Below are 18,506 nucleotides of genomic sequence, written 5' to 3'. Positions count from 1 at the left end.
TGGGTACCCAGCAGGCACGTTTTAGCCTGTGGTTCCTGCGCAGGGCATTTGAAACCTGCAGTTAGAAGACACTTCAGCTGTTGTATTACAGTGGCCCTTGGGGGTGGTCGCCCCATGCGTTCATGCACACAAGAAAACAGAAACAGAGATCCAGAATAACCTTCCGGGCAGCACACACCTACATCCTCCAGGTCCAGCAGCCTCACTGTGGCCCAGCTGTGGCTGTGAACTTGGCATTTTATTTAGAATAAGCTTTTACAAAGCGCTGGGTCTTACAGCTGATACTGACTGAGCACACGCTTGTACAGCTGAGACGAATAAGCCATGGCCTCAGGCGTTCAGGGCTCCCACTGTGCACAGTCCCACAGCACACAGAGCAGGGCAGGATTTGGGAGCTTCTCAGAGGGGCAGCCAGCTGACAGGGACCCTACAAAGGGTATATGCATTGTGAAATGATCAAGCCGTTTGAGGCAACCCGGTCTGGCCAGGGATCAAGTACTTGTGTGGCAGTTCTGCCCCCAGGGGACACTTCGCAACATCTGCAGGTGTTTTGGGTTGTCATAGTTGAGGGGTGCTATTGGCACCACAGTGAGTGATCCAGCCCCAGGTGTCGACATTGTGAATCCAGGCTCAAGGGACCAGAGAGGCCAGGGCTGGCTGGAGGGCCCGGGTTTTATCCTACAGGCTCAGGGGAGGCAGGGCAGGGCTTGGGATGGGGCACAGCTCAGATGCCCAGCCCAAGGAGACACAGGGACAGTGGGTCTCTCCCACCCTCTCTCCCTCTACAGGTAAATGACCTGCGTTCCCAAAAGACACCCATCGAGAGCTTATTCATCGAGGCCACAGAGAAGTTCAGGAGCAACCTCAAGACCATGTACTCTGTCCCTGTATGTGTAGCCCCCTAGCCCCAGGGGGACCCTGGCAATCACTCAGCCTTCCCTGGGATGCATGTTGCCCCACCACCCCCATCAGTCTGTCCAGGGGGTCACGCCTTCCACCCCCACAGAACGGGAAGATCCACGTTGGCTACAAGGACCTGATGGAGAACTACCAGATTGTGGTGAGCAACCTGGCGGCCGAGCGCGGCGAGAAGGACCCCAACCTGGTCCTCAACCTCTTCCAGTCACTGCTGGATGAGTTCACCCGTGGGCACACCAAGAACGACTTCGAGCCGCCCAAGGTGGGTCGTGCTGAGCTGCATGTGGGCAGGGTGCCAGTGTTGTGTGGGGGGCCAGCTGGGGAAGGGGGTGCCCCAGGAGCCCACACAGACCTCCCTTTGTGCTCCCTCGCAGCCGAGCAAAGCTCAGAAGAAGAAGCGGAAGCAGGAACGCGCTGTGAGTATGACTGCGTCTGTGTAAGAGTGTGAGTGTGTGCAGTTGAGTGTGTATTTTCCCGCCCGGCGCTAAAGACACCTAGTAGTGAATGAACAGCCCCTGGACCTGAGACGCTGCTCAGCGCCCTCCCTCTGGGTCTGCAGGTCCAGCAGCACAACGGGCACGTGTTCGCCAGCTACCAGGTGAGCATCCCGCAGTCGTGCGAGCAGTGCCTCTCCTACATCTGGCTCATGGACAAGGCCCTGTTCTGCAGCGGTGAGTGTCCCAGACTGGCCACACAACAGATCTTCCCAGAACTCTGCCCTGGCCACATCTCACCCACACAAACCTCCACCAGAGCGGGTCCCCCTGTGTCCCTCCTCTGGGTCTTTGTACAGACTGCCTGAGCTGTAGGCTCCTCCCACATGTTCCAGGAGAGTCCAGTCAGTCCCCACCAGCAGACCCTGAGAGATGGGCACCACCCAGGGTGGCCCTGCTGGCCCTCAGGTGGGTGGACAGGAGGTAGCCAAGGCAAGACTGGAGACTAGCTGGCCCTCGGAGGCCTTGGGGTCTAGCAGGCCTCTAGCACTTGTGTTTTCCTGCCAGGACCAGCCAGACCTGGCTTCCTTTTCTGCACAGGGTCGCGTCCTCTCCCTCTGGACCATGTGTGAGGACAGCCCTCCACCCCACGTCTGCCATAAATACCTCCACAGCTGCGCAGTGGTCCCTAAGCTCAGATGAGGGTGCAGCCAGGTGCCACCTCCTGTTTATCACAGCTGACTCCTTCTTTCCATGCATGACACCTATAACCTGGGGTTTTGGTGTGGCTGGGAGAGACAAGCAACACCACTCATCCCAGTGTCCCCAGGGCCAACTCCTGGCCAAACTGAGGTGTAAGCCCCTAAACCCTTGTTCCTGACTCTGGCTGGGCTGACTCTAAGGCTGCTGACGATCGCCAGCTGAGAACAGTGGCCCACACAGCCCCCCTGCCTGGGAATCAGGGCAGAGATGTGTGTGATGCAAGTTTAGAATTCAGTTGTAGGGGTTCCCCCACCCCTGCCATCAGGACAGGGGGCCATGGGAGCCTGGGTCCCTGATGCTCTGCCTGTGACCACCCTGCCCCCCCACCCCATCCCACCATGACCTCCCAGTGTGCAAGATGACCTGCCACAAGAAGTGCATGCACAAGATCCAGACCTACTGCTCCTACCCGTGCGGGAGGAAGGTGAGCACACCCCGGCCGGGAGCCTTCCAGAACAACACTAGGTTCAGGCCCAGATGCACGCAACCAGGCACACCTAGTTCTGCCTGAGCCCCCTGAGGCAGGGCCAGGCTTATGTTGCATCTCAGACTCTAGCTCTGCTCGTCCCTTCTCTGGGCGGTGGAAGGAATCTCCTGCTAACTGTGCCCACAAGGAAGGCGGGGTCCCAAGGTGCTAGGCAGCAGGAGCCTCTTACAGGAGCCCCTGCCCAGCAGCCACCGAGCTGACCTCTGCAGCCCAGCACTCAGCAGCCTGCAGTGGGGGATGAGGGACGAAGGGACGGAGCCCACAGAGGAGGCCTGAGGGGTGGACAGGGAGGACCGCTAACCCAGCCTTCGCCTCCACCCCCGGCACTGCAGAGCGAGCCAGGTGCCGAGCCAGGCCACTTTGGTGTGTGCGTGGACAGCCTGACTAGTGACAAGGCCTCAGTGCCCATTGTACTGGAGAAGCTTCTGGAACATGTGGAGATGCACGGCCTGTACACTGAGGGCCTCTACCGCAAGTCAGGCGCTGCCAATCGCACACGGGAGCTCCGGCAGGCACTGCAGACAGGTGGGTACCATGGCGGGTGGGCGGTAGGCAGGCACATGCAGGGCTCCCGCCTGAGCTGTGCTCACTAGCCCCACCCACCCTCCCCACAGACCCCTCTGCCGTCAAGCTGGAGAACTTCCCCATCCACGCCATCACCGGGGTGCTGAAGCAGTGGTTGAGGGAGCTGCCTGAGCCCCTCATGACCTTTGCCCAGTATGGCGATTTCCTCCGAGCTGTGGGTGAGTCCCATGATGGTGTCAGGGGTCAGCCACAAGCGCGCTGTGGCTAGCCAGGGAGGCAGGACTGCCTAGTCACAACTGAGAAACCAAGGCCTGGGCCCTGATGGTGTTGCTCAGTGGGTTGCACATCACCCTGCAAACCAAAAGGTCACCAGTTTGACTCCTCAGTAGGACACATGCCTGGGGTGTGGGCCAGGACCCCAGGTGGAGGCCTGTGCTAGAGATACCCGCTCAGTGTCTCTGTCACAGCAATGATGTTTCTCTCCCACTCTCTCCCTCCCTGACCCTTTGTCTAAAAAATAATAAATGAAATGTTGTTTTTTAGAGAAAAAAAAAAGGTGGGGTTTCAGTGAGTGAGATGTGGCCGAACGCCTCTGTGGCACTGCATTGCCCCACGTGGCGGAGGCTCTCCTGTCCCCACAGTTTGTTGGGGTGGGACCCACAGGCAGCTGACACCTTGGCCTTCCTAGAGCTGCCAGAGAAGCAGGAACAGCTGTCCGCCATCTATGCCGTCCTGGAGCACCTGCCGGAAGCCAACCACAGCTCCTTGGAGCGGCTCATCTTCCACCTCGTCAAGCAAGTGCCCGCCGCCACCACTCTCCATGGGACTGGGGTCCCTGTCAGGAGCCCCCCACCACCCACTCCCGGGCGGGTGTCCTCTGCTGGTTCTGCACCAGCCGATGGGCCCACGTTAAGGGGTCTGGGAGGATTCCCTGGCCATCCCCTAACTGCCGCTTGCTGCACAGGGTGGCCCTGCTCGAGGACGTGAACCGCATGTCACCCAGTGCGCTGGCCATCATCTTTGCCCCCTGCCTTCTGCGCTGCCCTGACAACTCAGACCCGTTGACCAGCATGAAGGACGTCCTCAAGATCACCACGTGAGTGCCAGGCCAACCCCACCCCAAGCACGCTCTGGGCGGCCCTGCCAGCAACCCCTCCCAGTTCTTTTAAGGCCAAAGAACTGGAAAGGAGGGCAGGCACCCTCATCACAGGGCAGCAGCCGACGTGAAGCCGATGTTCCCAGCAGCTGGCAGCAAACAGAAGTGCTAGTCTCCGGGTTTCTTCTGTCCCTGAGCCATTCCTCAGAAAACCTCAGGTTGTTAGATGTCAGTCACCAAGAGAACATTGTTTAGGCGACGAGAGAACAAGAACCTGTCTCTGTAGGTGGTTTTCACAAGGCAAAACGCACTAAGATGGCCAGGCAGTACAGCCCCAGGCTACACTTGTCACAGTTAAGGAACAGTGACAGTTAGACAACGAGGAGAGGAGCCTGGCCTGGCCTGACAGATTGGCTTCTAGCCTCTTCCAGCACAACTTTTGCTTCTTGCTTTCTTGTGTGCTGGTGGTGATGGGGAGATTGGGTTGTGACTACTTCTCCGTCCCGGCTGAGTTCTCCCATACTGGATTCTCTGGGTGCAGTCCCTCCGGTACTGACTTCTCCAGGCTGAGCACCCCCAGCCCCCACCTCACCCCCAATACTGACCACTCAGGCTGGCCCTGACTCCGAAGCAGATGAGAGCTGGTTAGGGTGCATGTTCTAGAGCCCTTGGGTCCAGCTGCCTGCAGCCCTTAGGGCAAGTCGCCCGGCCTCTCTGCACTTCGTACTTCTTTGTGAAATGGGATAATCCCCACCCTGCAAGGTGGCTGAGGTGTCAGTTACTCCAACCTCCTGCATACTTTCTCCTTCAAATAAGGAGGCTTGTGGAGATGGGAACTCAGGCTCAGAGAGGTGGAGTGAGTTATCCAAGGTCACGTAGCAAGTGAGCTGGGGTCAAGATGGGAGCCACAGTCACGTCACTGGCACTGCCTGGTCTCTGGATGGGTCTCTACCTTGGCCACAGTGCTGTCTCCAGCCAGCACCTCCCTGGATGCCAGGTCCCCTGGCCAGCCATCCCTGGAGGCCCTAAGCGAGTCGCCCTCTCGATGCATCTTCTCCACAGGTGTGTGGAGATGCTGATCAAGGAACAGATGCGGAAGTATAAGGTGAAGATGGAGGAGATCAGCCAGTTGGAGGCTGCTGAGAGCATCGCCTTCCGCAGGCTCTCGCTCCTGAGACAGAACACTGTGAGTGTATGTTGTGGGGTGGGGCCTGGGCCGAGGTAGGGCTAGAAGATGGCCTGGGTAGCAGTGGCCCTGTGAGCAGGGCTTGGGTGACAGGGCTTGGGTATCAGGGCAGGGTCTTACTTCCCTTAACAGGCACAACCCCAGCCACAGGCAGCCCAGTCGGGCCAATTCTCACCTAAACCAATTGACCGCCGCCCTCTGTCTCATACCAACTGCCTCTCTTGGGGCAGTGGGAAACCTGTCACCCACATGGTGGTGTTTCATTCTCCAGCCCTGGTCGTTGCTGACTTCGACCCTGCCTGTGAGGGACTGATCCCACAGAAGTGGCCCAGAGTCGGGGTTATGGGAGACTTAAGAGGGTGGATCCTGGGCTTCCATGGGAGGACCATGTGCTTGTCCCCATGGTCAAATGTGGCTCAGTGCCCATGACACAACCAGTGTCTTGGTCATGGTCCCATGTGGTCACCCTTTCTTTATCTCTCCCCCAGCCATGGCCTCTCAAACTGGGGTTTTCATCTCCCTATGAGGGGGTCCTGGTATGTACGCCATCAGAGGGCCCACCCTGCATGTCTTCAGTGCAGTGCATGCTGGGGTTTCCCTCTGCCCCCAGGGCCCTAGTAGGATAAGCCCAGCGTGTCCTAACCTCCGGAAGTGCATGCTGAGGGAGGCCTATTTCCTGCTGACTACCTGTGCTGAGGACAACTAACCAGCTGTGCCTGGGCCACTGGTTCCCTGAGTCGTCCCCAAAGAAGCCTCACTAAGCCCAGCTGTCCACAGCAGAACTAACCTCCCCCAGAGCTGTGCATGCCACCCTCTCTCCACCCACCAGCGCTGACCCCACCTGCCTGAGGGGCCAGCCAGACCTGCTGCTTCTCTGTTGCAGAACAAGAGCCCTGTGGCCCGGGGAAGCAGCGGCGGCCCAGAGGAGCTGGGGGTGCTGCCAGAGGAGGAGACAGCTGGCCATGACGAGGACCGGGAAAAGGAGATCCTCATCGAGCGGATCCAGTCCATCAAGGAAGAGAAGCAAGTGTTCCTCCATCCCCTTGCCTCGTCCTACCTGCACCACCCAGCCCCCATTCACTAGTCCCTCCACTGTGAATAGGGAAGCTAGCTGTTAAGGGGCCAGTGGGCAAGGCTCAGTTCCGCTGTCCAGTGCCCACCGAATGGACGGCTGCTGTTCTAAACCACAGCCAGTCTGGGGCTCTGTTTAAACCTCATGCTTGACCACAGGGAACCGTGGTGACCCATAGGGGTGATGTTCAAACTTTGTGTTGAAGGTGGCCTTAGCTAGGGTGACCAACTAATTTATGCCCAGTCAAGATGTAAGTATGAAAGGGGTACCACTTAAAAATTACACCAGGCCCTGGCTGGTGTGGCTCAGTAGACTGAGTGCTGGCCTGCAGAACGAAAGGCTGCCAGTTCGATTCCCAGTCAGCATATATGTCTGGGATGCGGGCCACTTCTCCATTTTGGGGGTGTGCAAGAAGCAACTAATGGATGTTTCTTGTGCATATTGGTGGTTCTCTCCCTCTCTTTCTCCCTCCCCCTCTCGAAAAAAGTTAATAAAATCTTTAAAAATAAATAAGTAAAATAAAAGTAAAAATTATGCTAGAACAGATGTGGCCCAGGGAGCCTGGCCATCCTCGTCTTACAGAGAAGGGCAGTCCAGGCAGAGGGAACAGCAAACACATGCAAAGGTCCTAAGGCAGGAGCTCCCCACTTGCTCAGTAGCAGGCCAGATGCCGGGCCCTGCCCAGCAGCCGGACACCTTCCTGTGAGCTTTGCAGGGTCAGGGACATACTGGGCCAGGAATGCTTGGCGGGGGTGTGATTCTGGGTACAGGGAGTCCCACCTAGGACCAGGATGGCCTGCTCTGTCCCCCAGCATCTTGGCATTTTACGTGGGGTCTTTCTCCATGGAAATAGCCTTGGACATGTGACCCCTCTCACCTGCAGGGAAGACATCACCTACCGGCTGCCAGAGCTGGACCCTCGGGGCTCTGATGAGGAGAACCCGGACTCAGAGACATCAGCCAGCACCGAGAGCCTGCTGGAAGAGCGGGCCGGGCGGGGGGCCTTGGAAGGTCAGTATTAAGGTAGCGTCTGCTTTTTTCCTCCCATGTCCACCCCCGGCAGGCCCCTGGGTGAGGGTCTGTCTGCCGGTCCTGAAGCTTCAATAACTCTGCCATCTGTCTTTCAAAAGGACCCCCTGCACCTGCTCTCCCTTGCCCCAGTGTGCCCACCCCAAGCCCCCTCCCCGAGGTGGCCACCCCTCCGAGACGAAGGCCGTCGTCCTTCGTGACGGTCAGAGTGAAGACTCCCCGGCGGACCCCCATCATGCCCACGGCCAATATCAAGCTCCCACCTGGCCTGCCCTCCTACCTCCCTGGCCGGGCACCGGGTGTCCAGGAGGTTGCTGTCCCAGTGAGGCGCCGAGAGCCACCTGCCCGCCGCCCGGACCAGGTACATTCTGTATATATGACGCTCGGTGCACACGTGCCCGAGCAGGGCGCTCCGGAGCCCCTGGACAAGGACGACCAGCCACCTGGGGCTAAGCGGAGGTACTCAGACCCCCCAACCTACCGCCTGCCCCCCACCTCAGGCCAGGCCAATGGCTGATGGCCCGCGATACCAGAGTCCAAATATCTGGGATGGCCCTGTGCCAGAGCTCCAGACCAGCAGTCAGCTGTTCGAGAAGGATCTGGAATGAAAAGCTCCAAGAGTAATGTGAGGTGGGCACCAGCTCCCTGCAGAGCCGAGGCAGGGAGAGGCCGGCCAGGGCTGAGCCCCAGTGCTGCCCAGATGCGCTGCCCAGAGGCCCACATCCTGGCAGGCAGCCTGGCCTCTCCCCCTCCCTTTTGTACGGTTTTACAGTTAACTGTTACTTTGTGCCTGGTTTACATAACTTTGAACTATAACAGCCTTAACAGAAGACCAAATTGTTTTTTATATGTGTATGTACAAACTTTTATATTAACCCTGCCTCGCCTTTATAACCTGGACACAGACTTCAGAGTGAAGCCCACATGGCCACTTCACCTCAGAGGCTCAGGCCGCACTGAGGACAGCTCGGACCAGGAATTTGGACACTTGGGGCACCCGACTGCCCCCAGTCTGTCTGGGACTCATCCTCAGGCCTGGCCAGCAGCCACGTGGCCCACACGCAAAGGGGCCGTGGAGCCTTCCATAACGATCCAGGCTGTTGGCTGGAGTGAGGACACGAGGGGGGGGACAGCCTCCACCTGGGACACCACAGACCTCACATCCAGGGAGACTCAATGTGGCCATCACTCTCTCCACTGTTCCCTGAACGGAGGAGGCCGCCCTTGGCACTGCCTGCCCCATGTGGCAGAACAGGAACTCAGGACTGCTGACGGGCTAGGTTGGGCAAGGCCGGGGCTTGCACATCCCCACAGTGACAGCCTAGGGAATCTCCAAAGTGGGGCTTCCCTCTCTCACTCTCTGGGTACCTGGACAGATGGCCCCTGGTCTGGGACTAGAGGCATCCTACAAACCATGTGAAATAAAGAAAAAGTGCCTGAGAGGTGTTTGCCTGTGATACCTGCTCTGGGTTGGAGGAGCATGTCGCCACCTCTGGGAAGACCTGCCTGGATCCTCCAGCAAACACTGTTGTTGGAATGTCACACATACTCTTCACCAGAGGGAGTTGGGCCTGGTGGAGGCACACACATATCGATCCAGAAGCCAGAGGGCGCAGGGAGTTCTTGGAGCTGCATTCAGTGAGGAGAGCCTGCTGTCCTGAGAGCAGCCTCTTGTCACCTTGTTTCAGCACCCAGCCTCCCCAAGCCAGGGCCATCCAGCCTAGGTGGGTTGGGGGCTAAGGGCCTCACAGGGCCAGGAGCAACCTCCCCATCCACAAGCTCTCAGACTACAAACTAGTCCCAAACTGGAAACTGGCTGGCAGGTGGGGCCCATGAGGGTGGGCAACCAGTTGGAACTTGCCAGCAGGTGGGGAACTGTACAGACTACACCTAGGAGAGTTAGGGGGGCTTGTCCAAGGTCACAGGGGATAGGGTGTGACTGGGATTCAAAACCTGCTGCGTCTGCCTCTAGATCCTTCCTTTACCCATCCTGGGTTTGGTCTCATCTATTGTGTCCTGTGAGGGCAGCCACTGGTGGGATTGGCATACAGGTGACCTGAGGGCTGGGAAGATCAAAAGGTTGCATTCCAGGGTCATTCCTGGGGGCAAAGTGGGTTCTTTCCATGAGGGCTCTGTCTGGCCTTGGGTGTGACCCTGCCTCATCTCTTGCTCCAAGGGCTAACTAACCTGTATCCCCCTTGAGGCAGATACTCTCTCTGCCAGTTTCCCAAGGGAGAAAACGCCAAGGAAAGGAGGGAGGGTTAAGTCAGAGTCAGGGGCTCATAACCACAGGGCCCCCAGGCCATGAATTCCGAAGTCTATGGTCATGATCTTCACCCCCGCCCTCGCCCCAAAGAAATTAGGGAAGGCTGCCTGGATGTAGGAGAGCTCAGTGTGGAAAGCACCCTGACAGGAGTGAGTGTGTTGAAAGAATTTTGAGGAGAGTACGCGTTGCACTTGGGCCTGACCCGAAAGACGTGGTCCTCTCAACCCTTCTTGAAAGGTTAAGGTGCTTACGAGGAAAAGAGGCAATTCGGCCCTAAGTAAACATTGGAAAGGATGGCCTCTCTTTGAACCAAGACTTAACTCCCGCCCTAAAGCTGGGACAGCGAACGAAAGTACACCTCCCGGAAGGAGGTCAAATGGAAGCACTTCCGCCCTCCCTTAAGATGGCGCCGCCGGAAGGGGCGGGGTATCACTGGGTAGTGATGGCCGCGTCGAGGTTGGAGTTGAATCTGGTGCGGCTACTGTGCCGCTGCGAGGCGATGGCAGCAGAAAAGCGGGACCCAGACGAGTGGCGTCTGGAGAAGGTGAGAGAGCCTGCATTGCTGCGTAGATCTCAACTTCCGTAAGGCGGTGCCTGGGGCTAGCAGCGGGTCTCCACAGCACCACCAGCTGCCCTGGCCACGCCCCTTCGGTGGGTTCCGCCACGTCCGCGCTGGTACCCGGGGCTCAGATGGCCCCGCCTCCTAGACTTTGGCCTTTCCCGTTTCCATTACCTCCGTGCCCCAGCCCCAGCCCCTCGTTTGACGCTACTCTTTTCGTGCATGATGCGGGGGGAATGGGATACCCGGCTGACGCCCACTTTTCCTCCCCAGTACGTGGGAGCCCTCGAGGACATGCTGCAGGCCCTGAAAGCCCACGCGAGGTGAGTGCAGGTGACCAGAGGGGCTTCAAATCCTGGGCGGGGTAGGGGGGGCAGTGTACAGGCCACAGGGATAGGTTCTGTGCGGGACCCCTAGGCTCTGGTCCCTGCTGCAACCCTTCCCTGAATCAAATACAGCAGGCAGGTTACCTTTTTCTACGTCTCACCATCTAGCAAGCCTGTCCCTGAGGTGATCAATGAATATTCCCGCAAGGTTGACTTTCTGAAGGGGATGCTGCAGGCAGAGAAGCTGGTGAGCACTGAAGCCTCTTTATTCAACTTCCTCAGCCCCCATCAAGCTCTCCTGATGTCCCAGGACCCGACCCTATTGTGACCCCTCTTCCTTCTGCAGACCTCCTCCTCTGAAAAGGCACTAGCCAACCAGCTGCTGGCCCCTGGCCGTGTGCCCACCACAGCAAGGGAGCGGGTGCCTGCCACCAAGACGGTCCATCTGCAGTCCCGGGCGAGATACACCAGCGAGATGCGGAGTGAGCTGCTAGGCACGGTAGGGCTCCCTCCCTGGTCCTTGGGATCCCTTCAGTCTGGGACAGGAGTTCAGTGCCTGGGGGTGGCCAGAACAACAAATACTATCAGGAGCAGGGGCCCTAGGGGGCCTCAGCCTTAGGCTATAAAACAAGGCTTCCCAACAGAGGGGGCATTCTGGCCAGGACTTTGCTAGAGGAACAAGAGTTTGTTTCAAGAGTGGCACCTGTCTGGTTAAGCCAGAGTTAGCTCAGTACAAGTTTTGGCTCCTGGCTTGCCACTTGCCATGTGCTGCAGATAGACAAGATTTTTTCATCTGTAAATAGGATGACAGGTACCTTTCTGAGCACTTTACATAGATCAGCTAAACCATTCAGAATAGGAGCTGTTGACATTGCCAGTTTATAGATGAGGAAACGAAGGCTCAGAGGATGCAGGACTAGCCCATGGCCCTGACTAAGGGTGCAGAGGTTCTGAGAGTAGAAAGGACAGTTTTGGGAGCATGACAAGGTGGGTGATTTCCTGCCTACCTTTTTCCCCACAGGATTCTGCAGGAGGTGAGTCACCCTGAGCAGAACAGGACTCAAGTCCCAGCTGCTTAAGACGTGACAAGTGTCCTTGCTGCTCCCCTTCCCTTGTGCCTCGTCTGGGTCCATCACCAAGTCAAGTCTGGAGGGGGCAGTTGGGACAGAGGATGTGCTCCCCAGAAGGAACTGGAAGGAGGAACCTGGGGCCAGAGGAAACCCAGACCAGGATGAGGAAAACATCCCAGACAAGAGGGTTTTGGAGCTAGAGCTTTGAGGCATGATCAGTTGGGAAAGTACTTATGGGTAGCAGACCCATCCCAGGCAATTAATGGTGGAACTCAGAAAATCAATCCTTTCCTCCTTTCTGCTTGGTCTGTTCCTCTTCCAGAGCCGAAGCTGGATGTGAGGAAGAGGACGTGAGTATCTTCAGCCCTTGGGCAGCACTGGGGGGAAGGAGGGCTGGATAAACCTTGGACCACTAAAGAGCCCCCACGAGTGTCTAAGTCACCCATCAGACATCACTTCTGGGAATGCTTTACCCAGAAGCCAGAGCAAATAAGGGGAGACTGAGCCCCAAGCACAGCAGTGGCTGCAGCCATAACCTCTGGGTTCCCTGGGAACGTGTTTGTCTCTTCCCCTCCCCTACCCTGTCTCATGTCCACCTGTCCACTTGTGTGTGAGGTCAGTGGGGTGGCAGGGCCCAGGCCAGGGGATGAGAAGCAGTCGGCCACTGAGCTGGACCTCGTCCTGCAACAGCAACAGAACCTCCAGGAGAAGCTGGCAGAGGAAATGCTAGGCCTGGCCCGGAGCCTTAAGACCAATACACTGGCTGCCCAGACTGTCATCAAGAAAGACAACCAGGTATGGGGACTATGGGAGCTCTGCAGCTTCTGCCCTGGGGCATCAGAGAAGCTGATGCCGAGTAGAGGGGCATCAGGGCTGGGACTTGGCTGGATAAATAGGAGTTTAGTAGAAGGCCAAAGTGGCATTTCTAGCAGAGGAAGCAGCACCACCAAGGGCCAGGAGGTGCTGACTTGCCCCAAGGTGGCAGGGAGAGAGGCCACACTTGCCCCCAGTGTTAATACTCACCCACCTCACCCCTAGACCCTGTCGCACTCACTCAAGATGGCCGACCAGAACCTGGAGAAGCTCAAGACAGAATCAGAGCGACTGGAGCAGCACGCACAGAAATCAGTCAACTGGCTGCTTTGGGCCATGCTTATCATTGTCTGCTTCATTTTCATCAGTATGATCCTCTTCATCCGTATCATGCCCAAACTCAAATAAAGACCTGTCCCAGCCCACCCCATCTGTCCTCTATCTGCCCTTCACCCCTACCTAGAGGTACCCTTAGGGGTGGACAAGATGGCAAGGCCCTTGGAGGCCCCAGGGAGCGATGAAGACTGAATGTGCTGGGGAGGAACATCAAGCTGGGGGCAGGGGTGGTGACTCAGTAAAGTGCCCCCCCTCCCGCCCCACTTTCCCTTGATATCTACCTACCTCACACCAGACAAGGCAAGGCCCCTAGAAGCCCCAGGAGACCCCAGTCTGCTAGAGTCAGAGCCAGACACAGTGCCTCAGCTCTGTGGAGTCAGGGCGAGTGAGACCTGGAAGGTGGGGAAGGAATGGGGCCTTGTCTGAAGGTCAGCCTTCCTTGCAGTTGAAGGTGGTGATTTAGGGGTAGTGCTCAGCACAGCCTAAGCTCGGGACATTGGGACATTGCAGATGCTTCACACAGTCATTCAGCAAACCCTTTGCCGTGGCCGGTATGGCTCAGTCGGCTGGGTGTCTTCCCAGGGAGAGAAAGGTTGCTGGTTCCTGGTCGGGGCACATGCCTGGGTTGCAGACCTGGTCCCCAGCTGGGGTATGTGCAAGAGGCAGCTGATCCATCTCACATCAGTGTTTCTCTCCCTCTTTCTCCCTCCCTTCCCATCGCTCTAAAAAGTAAATAAAATCTTCTTAGAAATATGCACAAAAGGCTATTTTAATGAGAGAATTCAATAAATTAGCAAGGGACTTAATATTTAAATTAGTTTCCTATATGCAAAACAATTTGAAATATAGTGAAAGATCCCATTTATGATAACGAAGTAGATACACTACCTAACTACTGCCTGGTTAAACTAACTGCCTGGATAAGGGAAGAGCTGCTAAAAACAAGACAAGAAAAGATTTGCAGAAACTAAACAGAAATACAATGGTTTTAAAGAAAAACGATTTAAAGAAATACAATGGTTTATAAATTTTTTCACTCACCAGGTTAAATGAGATTTAAAATAAAACGCATTTGCGGAAAATCGTGATAACATTGGGGTTGCAAAGGGCTTGGGAAAACCAGTGTTTAGCTGAGGAACAGATCAACAGCACGGCTGCAACAGCCTGTTTCCACATTTAAATGCATAGGTGGGTCCCTTTCCCGGGGCACTCCCACTTCTACGGGTTTATCCCACAGATAATCCTCGCACGTGTGATCAAAGAAATTTGCATTTTGGCAGTGTTGTCCGTAGTGAGGAAACTATATTAGTCATTGAAATAGGATCTCTCCAGAAGGAGACACAATTAAATGCTGCTTCTGGAGACAAGGGAGCATGAGAAATTCATTTTTTTCCTAGGCATCTTTCTATTGTTTGAACTTTCTAAACATACATCCGGTTATTTAGAGGAATGTTTTTGTAAATGTAATTTTTTTTGGTAAATAGATAAGTGCAAGTTTGCCAAAACCACAAGTTTTCCGACAAATAAATTGAGGCTCAGAGAGGATAAGTCATCAGCCCCATTCAGACAGCAAGTCGGGGTGTTGGTTGGACTCGAACCTTGGTTTCACGGGTGTGAATCCACTTCCCACGTAACCAGGCCCCGCCCGGCTCCTCCCCTCAGCTCCACCCCCATTTTGCCGAGCCGCCCCGGCGGCTGGGTCCAGCCTGCAGTTAAGGTACAACTAGGATTCACGCAACGCTGAGAGTAGACCTAGGCTCGGATCCCCGGACGCTGGGACAGGTGATCCCGGGCGGGAGCGGTCCGGGTCCGTGCGGCGCGTCCGGGAGGGGATCCCCGGGGACCTCTCAGGGGTGGTATCCGTGGGCTCATTGCGCCTCAGCGGGCGAGGTTGCGTCTGCGCGGGGGTTAACGCGAGCCAGGCCCGAGTAGCGAGATGGCGTCACGGACATTTGCATAGGCCTTTCCGGGTTAGGCAACAGAGCGCTTTAAGGACCAGTCGTGTGTGTCTGTGCAGAAACAGCGAGGCTGTGGAACGCGCCCGTGACTGTAGAGTTGGTTGTTACCAGGTTCGGCACTCCGCGCGTCCACCCGCGGTGCCCTCCTTCAGGTACTTCTTTCGTGTCCACAGGCCGCCCGCCGACCACCCCCGCCACGCGCGGGCCACGACGACGGCCGCAAGATCCGCCGGTCGGCCCCGGGACGCCCGAGTGGCTCCTCCCCAAGGTCGATGCCCACCCGGGTCCCCCACCATACCCACGGCTCCCGGGGGTACTTGCAGAGCCGCCCTCCTGGCCCAGGGCCCCCGGTGAGTCTGAACGGGAGGAGGGTCCCCAGGCCGAGCCTAGGCAGAGGATTCATTCCCCGCAGTTTAAAGGATCCCGGCTACTTCCTGATACCCTCATTAACGCCAAACTGATTCCTGCGGCGTCTGCAGCATCTGGTGCCTCGAGGCCTTGAAACCAGCGGCCCCCGCAACCTGTGCCAACTGCAGCCAAGCGCTCACAGGGCAAGGCTCAAGAAGATTGTATTTGAGGATGAACTGCCCTCCCAGGCCCTCACGGGCACCAAGAAGCCTGTTGGATCCATTCCCGAGGGGCATATGTCTAGGCCATACCCAGTGCCCGACTATGAGCTGTAAGTGTCCCCCGTGTGGTTGCTGAGGCCTTGGGACAGGAAAGGGGCACTGAGTCTGGGGCTTTGACAAGTGAATAAGAGTTGACCAATTGGTAAGAAAAAAAGGGCATTTTGAGCAGGGTGCCCAGCATGGGTTAAGAAAAACAAATTGCACTGATTGGGGGAAAGGCAGGGATTCTTTACACTCTCCCACTCTGCCCTGCTCTCAACACCGCCCCCTTCCCTGCAGTAAGTACCCGGCAGTGAGCAGTGAGAGGGAACGGAGCTGCTATGCCGCAGTGTTTCAGGACCAGTATGCAGAGTTCTTGGAGCTCCGGCAGCAGCTGGACTCTGCACAGAAAAAGCTCCAGCAGCTGAAGGCTCTGCTGACCTCACTGCCCGCTCCCCGAAGCCAGGTCAGCAACCAGGTGGAAACCCCTGCCCCACAGCCCTTCCAGGTGGCCAGACCCTGGCCTCCAGCACGCCCACTGGGTCCCTGTCTCCAAACTCTTCCTCCTCCAGACTGGGCAGGCACCACCACACATGAGCCAACATCAACCTTTAAGGTCCTCCCTAGATGGGTCACCGTGTCTCTCTGAGCCTGTTTCCCCGTCTCTCCTTGGGTCCAGCACTCCCTGAGTCCTTCCTTCTTCCCTTGTAGAAGGAGGCTCAAGTAGCCGCCCGTGTCTGGAGGGAATTTGAGAAGAAGCGGACGGTGAGTCATGGTCTCCTGAATCTCACGGTCTGGCCTTTGCACCCCTGACACTCCCGTACGTGCCCGTTTCACATAAAACTGAGGCTCAGAGAGGAAAAACCAAGGGTCAAGCAGCTTGAGGGCCATAGACCAGACTGCCACAAGGACTTTCCTGGCTCTCACCCTGCCCAGGACCCCATCTTTCTGGACAAACAGGCTCGCTGCCGCTACCTGAAGGACAAGCTAAGGCACCTCAAGGCACAGATCCAGAAATTCGACAACCGAGGAGACAGTGAGGGCTCCGTGTACTTCTGAGCTCTCTGACAGAGGGACACGTTGGGGTGGGGGGGCCTCACCTCACCCTTGCTTCTCTTTCTACCTCCTAGCCTTAGCTCTTGCTCTTCCACCCGCGTAGAGTAGCTTTCCCCGATTGCAAATGACTCTGCCTTTGAGGCTTAGCTCTGACGACCCCTACTCAAGAAATCCTTCCTAGGACCTTCTCTCTGACTCCCAGCCCTGACCCCTGGGAGCAGGTGCCACTTTCCAGTCCCAGTGGAATAAACATTTCTTAAATATATTCTATATATAGCTGTTTAACACTGTTGTCACCAAAAAATTGTTCTTCCATTTTCTAGAGGAAAAAAAGTCAAGGTTCCAAGATACAGCTTTGACCAGGGTCTCCAGACGAGTATGAATCCTAGTCTGTTCAGGGAGCTCCCTCTCTTCCTCAAGTGGCCCTTTCCCTGGGAAGGTGAGGGGCCAAGTGTTCCCACAGGTCCAGTAAAGGAGACAAAGGACCCTAGAGTCTTGCTGGGGTGGCCCCCTGGAAAATTCATGTGATGCAATTCTGGGGACCACCTGAAGGGGGCAGATGCAGCTTTCCTACAGAAGGCCCTGACACCAACCAGTTAAATGGGCCCCTGTGATTTTCCACTTCTGGGCATTGCAAGATGAACCGTGATTGGCATTGGGCATTGGGCACTGTGTGGGCACAGTTCACACACTTGGCCTGTGGCTCAGGTGCATGGGACACTGGTAGTGCCAGGCTCCCCGTGGGGCCATGTGCTGGTCCCCTCTTTGAGTCTTGGCCTTTCGGGGGAGTCACAAGGGACAGGGACAATCAGGGAAGCAGACTGTGGGCACAGACGCCTCAGTCCCTGGGCCCGCTCTCAGGGAAGATGGCCCTGGGCCCAGTGTGACAGCAATAATGAGGGCCTGACGGCAGTCTTAACAGCCAGGGAGGCTCAAGATGACTTCTCCCAGAAAAGGCCATATGGGTGCGGTTTTGTAGTTCAGCAGTCGGGCCTGGACAGACATCGAAGTCTCCAGCCTGGGGACTGGAAGCAAAGCAGATGCAGCGGTCTTGCTCAGTCCTCAGATGTCCTGTGAATCTGAGTAGTGGGGCACTGCTGTCCATTCCAACCGAGTGGACATCCATCCACTTACCCACAGGATATTTCAGAAGATACCCAGTTCGGCCTCAGTGGGTTCCCAGTAGCCAGGGCACAAGACCCTCACTCAGTTCAACAGAGAATGGCCTCACACACACAGCCCCTTATCTTTCCAGGCCTCCAAGATGGACATGGGGCAGGCTGGGGTACGAATGGGGAGGGCTAAGCACTAGCTGGGTGAGACCCAAGCTCTTCCCTCACGGCTTTCAAAGGGGCGTCTGATGGAGAGCTTGTCTCCTGCCTGATAAGGCCTCAGTCAGGGCCAAGGTGCCACCCCCACCACCATCCAGGCCCCCTAGAGCCACAGTCCTGGCAATAACTCCCTTAGGTGCCTTCCACACTGCAGACTGCAAACAAGGCCAGGACGGCCAGGTCCCTGATGGCCTCCACCATCCCATATCAACTTACGTTCACATTTCAAAGTCTGGGAGAGGGAGAAAGAGGGAGAGAAACATCAGTCAGCTCACAGGGACCTGGCCTGCAACCAGGGTCATGTGCAACCCAGGCATGTGTCCTGACGGGGAATCAAACCAAGCAACCACTTGCTTCACAGGCTGACACTCACTCCACTGAGCCACACCAGCCAGGGCTACAAATTCTTTAGTTACATATAGATTCAAACTGGCTCGGGGACAGAAGGGGAAGTCTGGGCTATGGGACTAAAACAAGGATTTCCAGGTATGGTTGGATCCAGGGCCTCCTGTGGCATCCTAGGAAATTGATCCTCTTTTGGCTCTGCTTTGATTATATCCTCCTAGTTCCGAGCCCTGCCATCCAAGCCACTGGTCAGCCCTAGGCCATGTGCCCTCCCAGAACTGATCATTGTGGCCAGGGGAATGGGGGCCTCTGTCTGGACTATCATGTGA

At 56.7% G+C, this 18,506-nt stretch overlaps 3 protein-coding genes across 15 annotated transcripts in view; all 3 read left to right on the top strand.

Annotated features, from left to right (window-relative positions):
- Nucleotides 1-8,966, top strand: part of MYO9B (myosin IXB) — an 82,090-nt gene extending 73,124 nt beyond the window's left edge. For 5 of the 11 annotated variants that reach the window (XM_037029016.1, XM_037029024.1, XM_037029020.1 and 2 more), the window contains 14 exons: nt 789-887; nt 1,007-1,180; nt 1,293-1,334; nt 1,478-1,589; nt 2,465-2,538; nt 2,934-3,126; nt 3,216-3,344; nt 3,815-3,920; nt 4,091-4,222; nt 5,285-5,414; nt 5,897-5,944; nt 6,292-6,431; nt 7,364-7,491; nt 7,611-8,966. In XM_037029016.1, the coding sequence (XP_036884911.1) occupies nt 789-887; nt 1,007-1,180; nt 1,293-1,334; nt 1,478-1,589; nt 2,465-2,538; nt 2,934-3,126; nt 3,216-3,344; nt 3,815-3,920; nt 4,091-4,222; nt 5,285-5,414; nt 5,897-5,944; nt 6,292-6,431; nt 7,364-7,491; nt 7,611-8,026 (1,923 nt within the window). In that variant the 3' untranslated portion in view covers nt 8,027-8,966. Of the gene's footprint in view, nt 1-788; nt 888-1,006; nt 1,181-1,292; nt 1,335-1,477; nt 1,590-2,464; nt 2,539-2,933; nt 3,127-3,215; nt 3,345-3,814; nt 3,921-4,090; nt 4,223-5,284; nt 5,415-5,896; nt 5,945-6,291; nt 6,432-7,363; nt 7,504-7,610 lie in introns of all 11 variants that reach the window. The other 6 variants (XM_037029021.1, XM_037029017.1, XM_037029026.1 and 3 more) reach the window with 5 other exon arrangements.
- Nucleotides 8,967-10,182: 1,216 nt separating this feature from the next.
- USE1 (unconventional SNARE in the ER 1) lies at nt 10,183-12,968 on the top strand. Its single transcript, XM_037028861.1, has 8 exons — nt 10,183-10,319; nt 10,608-10,657; nt 10,829-10,907; nt 11,007-11,159; nt 11,682-11,694; nt 12,053-12,080; nt 12,351-12,525; nt 12,769-12,968. Exons 1-8 carry the CDS (start codon nt 10,218-10,220, stop codon nt 12,949-12,951), a joined length of 783 nt encoding a protein of 260 aa, XP_036884756.1. The 5' UTR covers nt 10,183-10,217; the 3' UTR covers nt 12,952-12,968.
- A 1,589-nt stretch (nt 12,969-14,557) lies between these two features.
- Nucleotides 14,558-16,775, top strand: OCEL1 (occludin/ELL domain containing 1). Of its 3 annotated transcripts, none has more exons than XM_037028858.1 (6): nt 14,558-14,661; nt 15,011-15,187; nt 15,317-15,516; nt 15,746-15,911; nt 16,157-16,210; nt 16,382-16,775. In XM_037028858.1, the coding sequence occupies exons 2-6, from the start codon at nt 15,110-15,112 to the stop codon at nt 16,502-16,504; spliced, it is 621 nt and encodes a 206-aa protein (XP_036884753.1). In that variant the 5' UTR covers nt 14,558-14,661; nt 15,011-15,109; the 3' UTR covers nt 16,505-16,775. The 3 variants fall into 3 exon arrangements, with proteins under 3 accessions (XP_036884753.1, XP_036884755.1, XP_036884754.1); XM_037028860.1 differs by having other exon boundaries at nt 16,157-16,265; nt 16,382-16,473; XM_037028859.1 differs by having other exon boundaries at nt 14,578-14,596.
- The last annotated feature ends 1,731 nt before the right edge of the window (nt 16,776-18,506 follow it).

This window comes from Sturnira hondurensis, unplaced genomic scaffold (genome assembly GCF_014824575.4).
Source record: "Sturnira hondurensis isolate 20B ecotype Veracruz unplaced genomic scaffold, ASM1482457v3 Scaffold0020119, whole genome shotgun sequence".
NCBI classification, from domain to species: domain Eukaryota; kingdom Metazoa; phylum Chordata; class Mammalia; order Chiroptera; family Phyllostomidae; genus Sturnira; species Sturnira hondurensis.
The sequence above is the reverse complement of the archived record's forward strand: the minus strand, read 5'-3'. Positions and strand labels throughout refer to the sequence as shown.

Bases quoted from the DNA above. Each gene is read 5' to 3' on its own strand.
- USE1 (XM_037028861.1), top strand. From the start codon at position 10,218: ATGGCCGCGTCGAGGTTGGAGTTGAATCTGGTGCGGCTACTGTGCCGC. The intron at 10,320-10,607 runs GTGAGAGAGCCT...TTTCCTCCCCAG, and splicing joins ACGAGTGGCGTCTGGAGAAG to TACGTGGGAGCCCTCGAGGA. The intron at 12,081-12,350 runs GTGAGTATCTTC...GTGTGAGGTCAG, and splicing joins CTGGATGTGAGGAAGAGGAC to TGGGGTGGCAGGGCCCAGGC.
- OCEL1 (XM_037028858.1), top strand. From the start codon at position 15,110: ATGCCCACCCGGGTCCCCCACCATACCCACGGCTCCCGGGGGTACTTG. The intron at 15,517-15,745 runs GTAAGTGTCCCC...CCTTCCCTGCAG, and splicing joins CCAGTGCCCGACTATGAGCT to TAAGTACCCGGCAGTGAGCA. The intron at 16,211-16,381 runs GTGAGTCATGGT...CACCCTGCCCAG, and splicing joins AATTTGAGAAGAAGCGGACG to GACCCCATCTTTCTGGACAA.